Source organism: Abramis brama (genome assembly GCF_963993115.1).
Source record: "Abramis brama genome assembly, chromosome: 19".
Classification (NCBI taxonomy): Eukaryota; Metazoa; Chordata; class Actinopteri; order Cypriniformes; family Leuciscidae; genus Abramis; species Abramis brama.
The window spans coordinates 637,501-651,941 of NC_139981.1; the positions used below are offsets into that span (position 1 = coordinate 637,501).

At 38.1% G+C, this 14,441-nt stretch overlaps 1 protein-coding gene across 2 annotated transcripts in view; it reads left to right on the forward strand.

The window, feature by feature from the left end:
* The window catches only part of pwwp2b (PWWP domain containing 2B), an 11,887-nt gene extending 2,011 nt beyond the window's left edge, over positions 1-9,876 (forward strand). Inside the window, exons 2-4 of one of the 2 annotated variants that reach the window (XM_084093652.1) lie at positions 3,501-5,133; positions 7,809-7,844; positions 8,898-9,876. In XM_084093652.1, the coding sequence (XP_083949778.1) occupies positions 3,501-5,133 (1,633 nt within the window). In that variant the 3' untranslated portion in view covers positions 7,809-7,844; positions 8,898-9,876. The remainder of the gene's footprint in view (positions 1-3,500; positions 5,134-7,808; positions 7,845-8,897) is intronic. The other variant, XM_084093653.1, reaches the window with a different exon arrangement.
* Positions 9,877-14,441: the final 4,565 nt, after the last annotated feature.

Sequence of the window (14,441 nt, forward strand, 5' to 3'; positions counted from 1 at the left end):
AAACAAAGACGGTTGGAGTGCGTTTTAGAAGAAAATACAATTTTAGACTTTCATGTTTAATTCAATGTGTTACTTGATGTTTTTTATGTATTTATGTGTGAACTTTACTAGCAGTTTCTGAGCGAAAATAGTTTCTACTAGTGCTGTGCAACAATTAATCGTGATTAATAAAAGTTTGTGTTTACATAATATATGTGTGTACTGTGTATAAGTTTGTATATATGAATACACACACTCATGTATATATTTAAGAAAAATGTTTCTATTTCTATATAATATAAATACAGTATGCAAATATTTCTTAAATATATACATGCATGTGTGTGTATTCATATATACATAATTATACACAGCACACACACATATATTATGTAAACACAGACTTTAATTTTGGATGTGACTAATCGCTGAACAGCACTAGTTTCTACACTATATTTTTTAGTATACTACAGTTTGAAGCGTTTATCGTAGAATCATTCGCCTATGTCAATAATAGTAAGTAGTGTGCAGTATGCAGTCAGCTAGTGTTTCATCCGGAACTGTGTCTAAATAGCATCTAGTCGTTCATCATCCCAGCTCTATATATATATGTGTGTGTGTGTGTGTATTATGCAGTGAAATGTTCCGTACTCCGGATCCTGACACGAGTCTCTGTAGGTATAGTCGCTTTAGGGGTGGGCGTTTTATTTTTCGTCAAACAGCTCAGATGATAGGTGTTTATTGCCGGAGGGCTTCTGCCTCTGTTACCCAGAGGATTTCCTTCTACGGTTTAATTAATAATCCCAGCACAATCAGATTTCAGGGCTGCGTGTGAAAACACCCAAATCTCTTGGCCCTCTCCCTGCGTCCCCGGTGGTTTATGGGATTGTTTTTGTGCAGCGAGGTGGAGGGGGGGATCCGGCCCGACCCGTTGGTCTCTTTGTCTGTGGTTTCTGACAGCGCTTTGCTCTGGCTGCATCTTTCACAGACTCCTGCTATCCTCAAGACTCAGTGCGATCACTGAAAACACTGGGTCCATCGCACTACTTCTGAAAACACTGGGTCAATCGCACTACTTCTGAAAACACTGGGTCCATCGCACTACTTCTGAAAACACTGGGTCCATCGCACTACTTCTGAAAACACTGGGTCAATCGCACTACTTCTGAAAACACTGGGTCAATCGCACTACTTCTGAAAACACTGGGTCAATCGCACTACTTCTGAAAACACTGGGTCAATCGCACTACTTCTGAAAACACTGGGTCAATCGCACTACTTCTGAAAACACTGGGTCAATCGCACTACTTCTGAAAACACTGGGTCAATCGCACTACTTCTCATGAATTTATTTGTAGTAGTTGTTTCGCTACATGCAAATATGCAACGTAAAGCAAATCTCCATGTCTTGCTTAATTATTATCACAGTATTATCACAATACGAATAATAATGGTTGTCCTAAAATTGTATTATTTTGTGTTATTGAAATGCACGAAGTGTCTAGATAGTGAAGCAGTTTTTCCAGTCAAGAGTCAGCTTGCCATTAGAAATGCTTAATCATGTATTTCAGTTCATGAGCAAAATTATGCAAAATTGTGATAAGAGTGTTAAAAATAAGGACATTTAAAGGTGATATTAGTATTTTTTTCTGCGCAATCATAGCAGGATTATTATTGTAAACTAAAACCCAAAAACTAAACTAAACACTAAACAATAAAATTATTTTATTTCAGCTCATTTTATCATTTTCGTTTGCAACGTAAAGCAAATCTCCATGTCTTGCTTAATTATCACAATACGAATAACAATGGTTGTCCTAAAAGTACATTTTTTGGCGTTATTGAAATGTAACTGTTTTTGTGAACTTCACCCTACTACTTTTAAATTCCAAGCATCACAGTTTCTAAGAATAATGCAGCATTAGGAGTTTTGACGGATCATATTATATCTGTGTTGTTTTAAAGGTTATGAAAACATAGGTGTGGTTTCGCTGCATGAACTGCAACTGGTTTTTCCAGTCAAGAGTCAGCTTGCCATTAGAAATGCTTGATCATGTGTTTCAGTTCATGAGCGTTCAAATGTTTTGCAGCATTGTGATACGAGTGTTAAATATAAGGACATTCAATGATGATGTAAGTGTTTTTTTCTGCACCATCGTTGCAGAATTATTATTGTAAACCAAAAGCAAAACCCACACTTTCTTACTTGAAATAAACTAAACATTATCTGAAATAAAATTATTATAAATGTGTGTGTGTGTATATATATATATATATATATATATATATATATATATATATATATATATATATATATAAGTACTATTTTAGACTTTTTTTTTTAATTAATGCAAATTTATTAAATGTTTTTTTAAATAGACTGCAGCAATTAATTTTTATCTGAATCTCTAGTAAATTACATGTTATTTTGTTTAGTTGTCTATTCACAATCGTGGGGGATCGTGATCTCTATTTCAAAGGGGACATATCATGAAAATCTGAGTTTTTCCGTGTTTAAAGTGCTATTATGCCCCTTTTCACAAGATGTAAAATAAGTCTCTGATGTCCTCAGAGTGTGTGTGTGTGAAGTTTTAGCTCAAAATACCCAACAGATCATTTTTTACAGCATGTTTAAATTGTCACTTTTTGGGGCTCAGAAAAACATGCCGTTTTAGTGTGCAAATGAGCTGCTGCTGCCGGCACAGGGGGCGGAGCCTCACGAGCTCACGCTCAGAGCCAGGACAATCTCATCTCACGGAATGATAATGTCAAAACAGAAACTCTCAGTAGTGGTGTTCATTTCGACCCGGAGTCAGACAATAATGCCTACAGAGCCAGAGAATATACGCTGTGTGGAGATAGAACAGGTATAGTTTAGTTTAATTACGGTTATAACGTATGTGTCATACAAGCCTGCTGTAGCAGACCCCATCCGAATGATGGCCAACAATATACTGATGAGTTCAGTGAAGTTTATTGTACATCATACAAAAGATGAAGCGTTAGTTTTACTCCAGAAAATCACTGTAAGAGCTAATAAACACAATATAAGAAGTGCGCATTAAAGTCTTATCCATAAACTCTCTCTCTCTCTCCCCTTCATTATCATCAATGTACACAGCGAATTACACAAAACACTTGTTTCAACTAACAGTAAACAAATATATACACTCCTTTTCAGGGGGTGCTTAATAAACTGGTAAACTTCATCTGAGAATCCCGAATCTGAGAACGGCTTGTTCTGAGACAGTGCTAATGAATTATGGGGATTTTTAAAAAAGCACTGGGTGGATTTTTATCATTATAGGGAGGTTGTGTACACACACTGCCAACACATTTATGTTCAAACACCATGTAAAAGTGAATTTTGCATAATAGGTGCCCTTTAAGTGCTATAATCGGGTCCCCGGTGCATCTACCAACCCAGAAAACATGAAAAGTGACAACCCAGTAATTTTGTCTTGGTAAGCCTTTTTTTCTGCAAGCATGTCAAAAAATAAATTCTTGATTCTCTTCCATAGGACTGGGCTGTTTTGCCTTCCAGACGTTGTTGGAAAATCAGAAGAGAGCCTCATATTGAGACCGGACTGTGAAGTCTCGAGTGAAGAGGCTTCTTCTAAACCCGTTAGTCCGCCTTCACCGCGACCAAAAGATGAGAACACGGAGCCAGCGATGGCTCCTCCTGCTCCCGTACCCGTCCCGGTACAACCGGGCCAGCCCACGTACCCACCGTACTTTGAGGGCGCTCCTTTCCCGCAACCCGTTTGGGTCCGGCACACGTACAACCAGTGGGTTCCTCAACCACCACCTCGTCCAATCAAGAGGAAGAAAAGAAGAAGTCGAGAGCCCGGAAGGATGACCATGAGCACGATCCGACTGAGACCTCGGCAGGTGTTGTGCGAGAAATGCAAAAACACACTAAACAGCGACGAGGACAGCAAAGACGGACCAACGGCGCCCAAGACGGCTAGAAAAGAAAACGCGCCCCAAGAAGACGAGGACACTAAAGCAACTCCGGCCAAGAGAAAGGACGACGGGGACAACAACAAAGAGTCGAAGAGAAGAGAGGACTCCATGGTCTTTGACAGCAAACACTTCCGAAAGGACAAGAAAGACGACGAGAAGTTTCCAGTAGGGGACATTATTCCCCACAGTCCCGTGATTAAGATCTCCTATAGCACTCCTCAAGGAAAAGGCGAAGTAATGAAGATCCCCTCGAGAGTTCACGGTTCTGTTAAACCCTTCTGTCCGAAGCAGTTATTGCAGAACGGGCATGGACAAAGAGACGCCTCCAAGGAATCCCAGAAAGTTGTGCAACCGCAAATGGACGCCATCCGAACGGGTCTTACCATTTCCATTCCCAAACTCAAGCTCCCAAAGTTGGCAAGTCCGGAGTCCCCGTCGCCCAAGATCCGCTTGAGATCCCGGTCCGACGGAGGAGAGCAAGTGTCCGTGTACGAGGCAGAACTTGTCGGCGGTTCCCGGAGAAGAAGTCCAAGAGTTCCCAACTCTCAATCCGAGGATGGTGCCGAGAAAAACTCGCTTGAACTTTGGTCCGGCGAGGAGGTCGATCGACACAGCGACCTGACTTTACTCATTAACTTCCGAAAGAGGAAAGCGGATTCCTCGAGCCTCTCCGTGTGCAGTAGCGACAGTCTAGACGAGTCCAAGTCGTTCAGCTCGGATGGGACGTCGCCAGAACTCTGCGATCTCGCTCCGGGCGACGACATCTCCGTATCGTCGTCTTCTCAAGGGGAAAGCAAGACTGTTCCGCCTCTGACCGTGCGACTGCACACTCGCAGCATGACTAAATGCGTGACCGAAGAAGGTCACGCCGTGACAGTAGGTGATGTTGTTTGGGGAAAGATTCACGGATTCCCGTGGTGGCCTGCTCGGATACTCAGTATTAGCGGTTCTCGTAGAGAAGAAGGAGAGGTTGATGCTCCTTGGCCTGAAGCTAAAGTGTCCTGGTTCGGTTCTCCCACCACCTCCCAACTCTCGGTTGCCAAACTGTCGCCGTTCCGCGAATTCTTCAGGTTACGCTTCAACCGCAAAAAGAAAGGGATGTACCGTCGCGCCATCATGGAGGCCGCCAAGGCGGTGGGACACATGAGCGCCGAAATCACATCTCTACTGTCGCACTGCGAAACTTAGGTGAGTCTTTCTTTGCTCGTCATTGCACTCTTAAAGAGATCGTTCGCCCATAAAAGAAAATTCTCTCATCAATTACACACCCTCATGTCTTTCCATACCCGTAAGACTTTCGCTCATCTTCGGAAAAAATTAAGATATTTTTAATGAAATCTGAGAGATTTCTGTCCCTCTATTCACCCAAAACTACATAAAGTTACTACAAAACTAACATTCATTATGAGATCCTTAGATAAATCCAGTTGAGTCTTATGGGTTTGGAACGACATGAGGGTTCGAAATTGATGAAAGAATTTTCATTTTTGGGTGAACGATCCCTTTAAAGGAGTAGTTAACTTCAGAATTAAAATTTCACTCTCCCCCATGTCATCCACGATGTTCATGTCTTTGTTTCTTCAGGCGAAAACATTCCAGGATGTTTCTCCATATAGTGTCTTCAATGGGGTCCAACGGGTCGAAGGTCCAGATGTGAGTTTCAGTGCAGCTTCAAAGTCTCGACACGATCCAGCCGAGGAATGAGAGTCTCATCTAGACAAACCAGCGGACATTTATAACAAAATAAACATTTATATACTTTTATCCACTAATGCTCGTCTTGCACTCGCTGTGATGCGACACACATTACGTAATCAGGTTGAAAGGTCAAGCGTGACGTAGGCGGAAGAACAGATCTAGTGTTTACAAAGCGAACATGCAAAGACGAAGTCAAACAGGATTTACAGAAAAATAAAAGGTAAAACAACAATGTCAGACAATTTTGAAGTTGGAGGAGAGTTTTTCGCACTATCCTACATTTCCCACCTTTCTAACGTGATTATGTAATGTGTGTCGCATCACAGTTAGTGCAAGCTGAGCATTAGTGGTTAAAAAGTATATAAATGTTTATTTGTTTTAATAAAACGGCCGCTGGTTTGTCTAGATAAGACTCTTATTCCTCGGCTGGATCGTGTCGAGACTTTGAAGCTGCACTGAAACTCACATCTGGACCACATCTGAAACCCGTTGGACCCCACTGAAGTCACTATATGGAGAAAATCCTGGAATGTTTTCCTCAGAAATCTTCATTTCTTTTCGACTGACATGAACATCTTGGATGACGTGGGGAAGATGAAATTATCAGGAAATTTTAATTCTGAAGTGAAGTACTCGTTTAAGACCAAAGCACAGCAACATAGTGTCGGCCCAGATCCGGCCCACATCATGTGGATCCCACGCGGGCCGGATCTGGGCCGACACCATGTTGCTGTCTGGGCATACTTCGGTTTTGACACATGTGACAGTGCACAAACACCGGTGCTAGAGAGTTTTCCATCTTTCTCCAATATCTGCGATATTTCTCTGCAGAAGCAAATGTCTTTGTGCTCTTTAAACCTGAGTTGCATGAATCTCTAAACCAACGCTCACCAACTCGGGCGTCTGGCGCTGTTATTGCTGTATGATTATTTATTTTAAAAATTAAAAATTATTGCTGTGATTATTTATCACAACTTAAAATTCAACATTAGAATAAGAAGTAATGTGTTGTTTCAACTTAAAGTACTTGTTTGTGCTTGACTTAAAATATTAAGTTTAGTTAACTTTAGTTTAGTTGGATATTTAAGTTATCTCAACAAATTTTAAGTTAACAATTGCAGCTACATTTTTACAGTGTAGTTTGCTGTTTTGTGTTTCGCTTGTCTCGTTTCTTTTCCAGCCGTGAAACAGCTGTTTCGCCACTTTGAGGACCAAATAATTAGTACAGAAAATTTCTGATTGATTTATTTAGACTTCTACCTTTGACTCTGTAAGTCAAACCGTTTCAAAAACTTGTGCCAATCTCAGTCAGACCTCTGAGATCTCCCCCGAGGCTTTATATTAGTTTCTTTAGGGATCCTTTTTTACTGTGCATATCTTAATTTAATTTTTTCTGTCTGCATTTGTTTGCCACGTATTCGCCTCATCAGGTATGCAGTGTTACCCTTATGTGTAAAAAAAAATGAACCCACAATTTTTTGTCTTTCTAAGTCTGAGTGACGACTACTTTTTCTGTGGAACACAAAGGTAAAAGTTTTGCTGCACAATGATCACGTTTACATACACACCAGTGCGCTGGTAACCCACACATATCAGCTTAGTGAAATAACCCGTTATCCAGGTTTACATGCAAACCGATAACCCGACAACGCAAGTAAACCGTGTTTACAAGACTTTATTGATGAATCCGGTTATTTCCCAGTAGTGACGTCAAAATGTAGTAATTTGTATCTGACTCTGAATATTTCATTTGTTATGTGGATTGTGATGTTAAATAAAGCATTAAAAACTGAAGAAGATTAACGCAACATGTCAGCGGCTCATATTATCCTCTCTTGCAGTTACAGATGCAGGATTTACTGTACCACTTCTTATAAGAGAGCATTTTCATATATATATTTTTTTGGATAAAAAAAAAAATCTGAGTTTGCGATATGCAAAACGCTGTCTGGATGCACTTAAATCCACAGTAAGAATGCGTTCCTGTCACAGATCACACATGCACACTTCAATAAGCTGACAGAAAGCACTCTCGTATGGTTTGACTTGATTCTTAAGATATTTTTATTGTACTTTGATCGGCGCTGTGAAACCTTTCCCGGTCTGCTTTAGTTATAAAGAGCAGCGTGAACATACGGCTAAACTTCTCCTTTTGTGTTCCACAGAAGAAAGTCAGTCATACGGTTTGGAATGACATGAAGGTGGGTACATGACATCTTTTTTTCATTTAGGTGCACATTTCATTTGAATTTAATGAAGCAATGATCTCCAAACACTATTAGACTGAACGGGCTTGAACATACTTAATTTGTGATTTATTGATCATAAAATCGTCTTTAATTTCCCGGTTTGGTCCCATGGCCTCAGTTTCTCTGGAGATTGCTAGGTCACTTCATGTTTATTGAGATCAGATGCTGTCTTGGTTCAATATTAGCTCAAGTTCACAAGCCGCTCCCACTGCCAGTGTTTGGAATCCTGAATTTCCCTTCAGCCATATTTAGACACATCTAGACTGTGCTTTGCCTGACTACATGCCTGTGTGTGCAAACTTCAGTGAAGCATTTTATTTTTAATTTGTCTTATTTGATGAAGTTTGCATTATTGCATCGTTATTTTTCCTGTTTACTACTGTGAATCTGCTTTGAAACAATCTGTATTATATAAAATGCTATAGAAAATAAATAAATATGCATGATTTTTTTTTTGGATCTTTATGCATTTAGGCATTTTTTGCATGCATTTTTATGCATCATTTATTAATTGTTTATGCATTTTTATGCATCATTTATATATTTTTATGCAATATATATGCATGCGTTTATGCATTTTTGTGCATGCATTTTTATGCATCATTTATATATTTTTATGCAATATATATGCATGCATTTTATGCATCATTTATGGATTTTATTAATGCGTTGTATGCATCATGCATTTTAGTGCATGTATTTTTATTAATACATTTTATGCATAATTTATGGATTTTTATTCATGCATTATGCATGCATTTTTATGCATGCTTTTTTATGCATCATCATTCACAGTAAATACATTGTAAGCTGTTTACGCAGAACATCCTCTCAGTGGTTTGATGTGAGCTTGTTATCGGGATACTCTAATCAGCAGTGCACACTAATATTGTGTTTTAATTTATTGCATACTTTTTTGTCAGCACTGAATAGATGAGTTAAAGGCATCTTTCTGAAGCCCTCAGGGTTTAGTTCAGTCTGCTCATGTGTGTTTTCTCTCTGTAGAGGACGAGGACGGCAGTGGACTGGCTGTTATTCAGGGGTCTGCAGGCGCTCCCAGTATGTGGGATCCTCCCAGCACGGAGAGCGCCTTCATTAGCCACGGATACCATGAGGGAAGGTGCTTTTTTCCTCCCACACACGCGACTGTTGGAAGAAAATGTCTGCCTTGTGAAGAGCGGACTGAGTTTGAGGGGCCACGAGGAGAACGTGGGAACATCTCGGAGCGAACAATTCCCCCATCTCCTCTTCGTTAGTCTCTCCATCTTTGCTTTGTTTGTTTTTTAGGACGTACATTATATTAGAACAAGTAGCTTGACACTAAATCCGAATGTATTTATTCACACACAAAAAACACTCGACCGGTGACTGGCCTCGAAATAATCCTGTAAGATCACACTGCTGCTGTTTCTTATGACTGTCCTCATAGGACGCCCGAACGCAACGGACCGACAAATATCCGTGTTATGATACTAAACGACAAGTCTTACTGTGTCTGTTTCTTCAGATTATGAAAATGTGAAATTCCCTTTTGCATCATGTAGGTCTGACACCATGCAGTATGTCAGTTTGTCCGTCGCTTCACAGTCTCTTTCTCTTTCTCTCTAGTTTTCTGTCCCCTTGAAGGAATATATCTCCTGTCCTCCATTTTCTTATTTCGCTCTGATTATGTGATGTTTTCTTTTGCTTTAATTATTTAATGTCACGTTAAGAGAAGCACTTTATCCATACCTTGGTGGCCTGCTGTGAACGGGTCGTTCGCAGACTCTCGGAGGAGCCAACCCATCGCTTTTGAAGTGATTTTAATTTTCATGAATTAAAGGACGCTTTCAGGAAGTTGTGTACACTGTATTATCGCGTTTAGCCTGGTTTACGTTAGACACCGTTGCTTTCCTCCTCATGAATTGTTCCACTGGAGATATGGACAGAACTGTACGCTCCTATGCACCGTCTCTTTCATTAAAGCATCAAATCCGCGTGTTTACTCGTGTGTTTGCTGGATGAGTGTGGATATCCGTGTGTCTGCTGAGATGTGGGACTCGAGCGTCTGAAGCTCACGCTCAGGATCTCGCAGGTTTTGGTGCGTTCTTCCTCACGATTCTGGACTCTCTGCAGGCGTCGAGCGCTTTAGATCTGCTCCAGGTTTATATTGTGCTGTAAATAGAATAAAATATTAAGGCAAAGTCCTTTCTGCAATGTTCTTTTGCACGTGGACACGGAAAAATGGTTTAGTTTCAAAACACTATTGGGCATGAGTCGAGTCGAGTGCAAAGATGATGTTCTTCCTCAGTGTTTCCGTCTCGTTTTCCAGCACAAATATATAAATATTCTTAAATCAAGACACATTTACTGGAGAAGCAGCAAATTAACTCAAGATATAAGTCTTGTTTTATGAAAATTAAGCGAGTTTAGTCTTAAAACGAACAAATATCCGCCAATGGAGTCAGAAATGTTTTCGCTGTAAATTACGTTTATTTTTCTGACTCCATTGGCAGATGTTTGTTCTTGTTTTAAGACTAAACTCACTTAATTTTCATAAAACAAGACTTAATATCTTCAGTTATTTTGCTTCTCCAGTAAATGTGTCTTGATTTATGAATGTTTAGATATTAGTGCTGGAGAACGAGACTTTGATTTCAGTGAACTGAATACTTGTACTTGCATTTTTGACGAAAATGGTACTTTTTCCTTCTTACAGTTTTATTTCTAGATCGTTCACACAAAGGATGATAAAGTTAATAGTTTGAAAAATCATTCTGAATGTAAAAGAATAGTAAAGGAACCACAACTATAACGACATCATTGGAATCACTTTAAAAATGACAGCCAATCAGAATCCATCCAGCTTTAGGAGCATTTGGTGTAATTACTCTTAATTATGCGTTATCACTGTAAAAATAAAGTAAAGAGCATTTAAAGTGACAGACGACAAACTGCAGCGCTTCTAATAAACAGAAGGATATACATATATACATCATAAACAGTGTGGACTAATATAGTTATTGTTATCTTTATATTTATCCTTCTTGGGGTCAATGGACCTTTAAAGTACACGTTATATTTTTGCAGATTTCTATTTTATCCTCATCAAATACGGTAAACAGAAGCTCAAACGGGCTTTTTTAATCTTTGACCAAAATAGGGTGTTTGTGACACAACATTTAATGCGATTACTTCACTTTGAGAGATTGAGATGAAGACTGGGAACGATTGAACAGGAATCTCCTCTTTTGCTTTGATACTGAAGTTCACACAAGTGTGTTTTTGCCTCCCTTTACAATAAGGTTTCATTAACATTAGTTGCCTAACATGAACTAACAATAAACAAAACTTCTACAGCCTTTATTAATCTCAGTTAATGTTGATTTCAACATTTACTGCAACATTTTTTAAGATCAAAAACTTCTGAACTGACATGAACATTTAGTCGTCTACTCTTTACTATCAAACTCAGTTTTCATCGCTGTTGCCTAAACAGAGCTTGTGAATGTGTGTTTACAGCCGCAGCGGCTCAGGATCTGTGTGTGTCACTGGCAGGTTCACGATCTGAGAAGAGTTCTTGTCTGAGAACTTGTCTTATCTGAGACGTGTTCAGACTGATCTACTAGTAAAGCTGGTGTGATTGTGTAATCAGAGCGACATGCAGTCATCCTTATCAGTGGAACTCCTGAACTCTCAGAGCCGCTTACTAAGTTCAACACACACACACACATTCACTCACACACACACACACACACACACACGTCTAGTTCACTATCTTTGTGGGGACTCTCCATAGACTTAATGGTTTTTATACTGTACAAACTGTATATTCTATGTCCTTACACTAACCCGACCCCTAAACCTACCCATCACACACACACACTAACCCTAACCCTAAACCTACCCATCACACACACACACACACACTAACCCTAACCCTAAACCTACCCATCACAGAAAACTTTCTGCATTTTTACATTTCCAAAAAAACTCATTCTGTATGATTTATAAGCTTGTGTACCCATGAGGACCTCAGTTTAGGTCCCCACTGTGACACGAGTCCCCATGAGTCTGTGTGCATTCAGGTTGAAGTCCCCACCGGGATAGAAAAACATGAACACACACACACACACAAACACATACTAGACACACTCATATACACACACACATATATACACACACTCTCTCACTCATATACATATATATATATATACACACACACATATATATATACATACACTCTCACTCATATACACACACACATACACATTTACACACACTCAAACACATACTACACACTAATATATACACGCTCACACACACACTCTCTCACTTATACAAACACACAGACATATACACAAACTCAAACACATACTACACACACTCATATAAACATACACTCACACACATATATACACACACTCAATCACACATACTACACAAACTCACACACACTCACACATACTATACACATACTCATACACACATTCACACACTCATACACACACATACTACACAAACTCACACACACTCACACATACTCATACACACATTCACACACTCATACACACATACTATACATACACACTCATACACAAACTACACACATTCACTCACTCAATCACACACACACACACACACCTGATGACTAACCCAAAGGAATGCTGACTGGTCTTTATCAGAACTCTAATTAATTCTCATATTATATTATAAACTATTGCTTCAAAGTTTTGGATCAGTAAGATTTTATGTATATGGAAGACAATGTAAAAATGACAGAATACAGTTTTTACTATATCAAAAATACAGTAAAAACAGTGAAATATTATTGTAATGTAAATCATCTGTTTTCTATGTGAATATACAGTAAAGTGTAATTTATTCCTGTGATCAAAACTGAATTTTCAGCATCATTACTCCAGTCTTCAGTGTCACATGATCCTTCAGAAATCACTCTAATATGAGGATTCAAGAAACATTTATGATTATTATCAAATACTATTTTTGTGGAAACTGTGATGCATTTTATTTTTCAGGATTCTTTGATGAATAGGAAGTTCAAAAGAACAGCATTTATTTGAAACAGAATCTTTTGTAACATTATAAATGTCTTTACTGTCACTTTTGATGCATCTCTGCTGAATAGAAGTATTCATTTGTTTTACATAAAAACCTTACTGACCTCAAACTTTACACACACACACACACACACACACACACACACACACACACACACACACACACTTCCCTCGCCCCCTAAAACAGCTCAAACACACACTGGGTTTATCACTTGTACTCCTCTCTAGAACTCTAGGGTTCTTGACTCCGTTTTAAAGAAGCCTTTATGCCATGAAGCTTCTGTATATGAACACTGAAGTTGTTCTTCTCTTGTAAGAGTGTGTTATTAAAGTGTGTTAAACTTCAGCACTGGCTCTAACTACTCTCTGCTCGAGTACGGGATGAAGAAGATCCTTCAGAAACTCACACTGACTCAGAGCGACACTTTCATGAGTGTCTTCAGTGGTTTCACCAGTCATGAAATAATTCCTCAATGCCGTCATCTTCATCATCATCTTCATCATCATGTTCATCTTCATCATCATCTTCATCTTCATCACCATCTTCATCATCATGTTCATCTTCATCATCATCTTCATCTTCTTCTTCATCATCATCATCTGTTTGCTGTAAACCCAGTGCTGTGGTTTTCATTCCGCTGAGTTTACGGATTCGGTTCCTGTGCTGATGACTCAACACTCCTCAACGCACGTGAATGTCAGGAAAACTAGAGATATATTCAAAAGAAATGAGAAATTATAGTACATGATATGTTTAGTAGGACGTTTTATGAGCATCTTTTCATAACATTTAAATGTTTATAATTTCATTGACACACAAAAACTCATTCTCATTACAGTGAGGCAGAGAAAAAATTAATATGTATTTAAGTTTACATTATTTTGGAGATATATTCTATTTATACATCATGGTAGTGTTTGTTGTAAATATTTAATTTATGCTGATGTAATGGATGGATATTTGGACATTGGATTGGATATATTACAGTTAGGAGTATTTTTATAATTTATTTTTTGTCTTGCATTAATGAGAACTGAGAGTTATGTGCATAAAATTGTCTTGAAAATAATATAATGAAAAAAGGGTCAATTTTGTTATATAATTCATATGAATTAGTTTTAATATACATTTGTTATATTAAAATGTATATTTAAATAAATTCTAAAACACATTTTTGTTTAAGATTAAAATATTTATATTTAAAAGAATATATATATAAAATATTTGTTCTAAAATTATAAATTAAATTTTATGAAAAATATATATATATATATATATTATAATAATAAAAACATATATAGGCTACTGTATATATATATATATATATATATATAATTGAAAGGAAAAAAAATCTAATCATATATAAATGAAATGAAACTAAATTTATTAATAAAAAATAAACCTATAAAATTATATTCATTGTATCTTTCTTTTAAGTCTCTGGAAGTCTCTGTTTTACAATATATTCACATAATATTTCACAATATT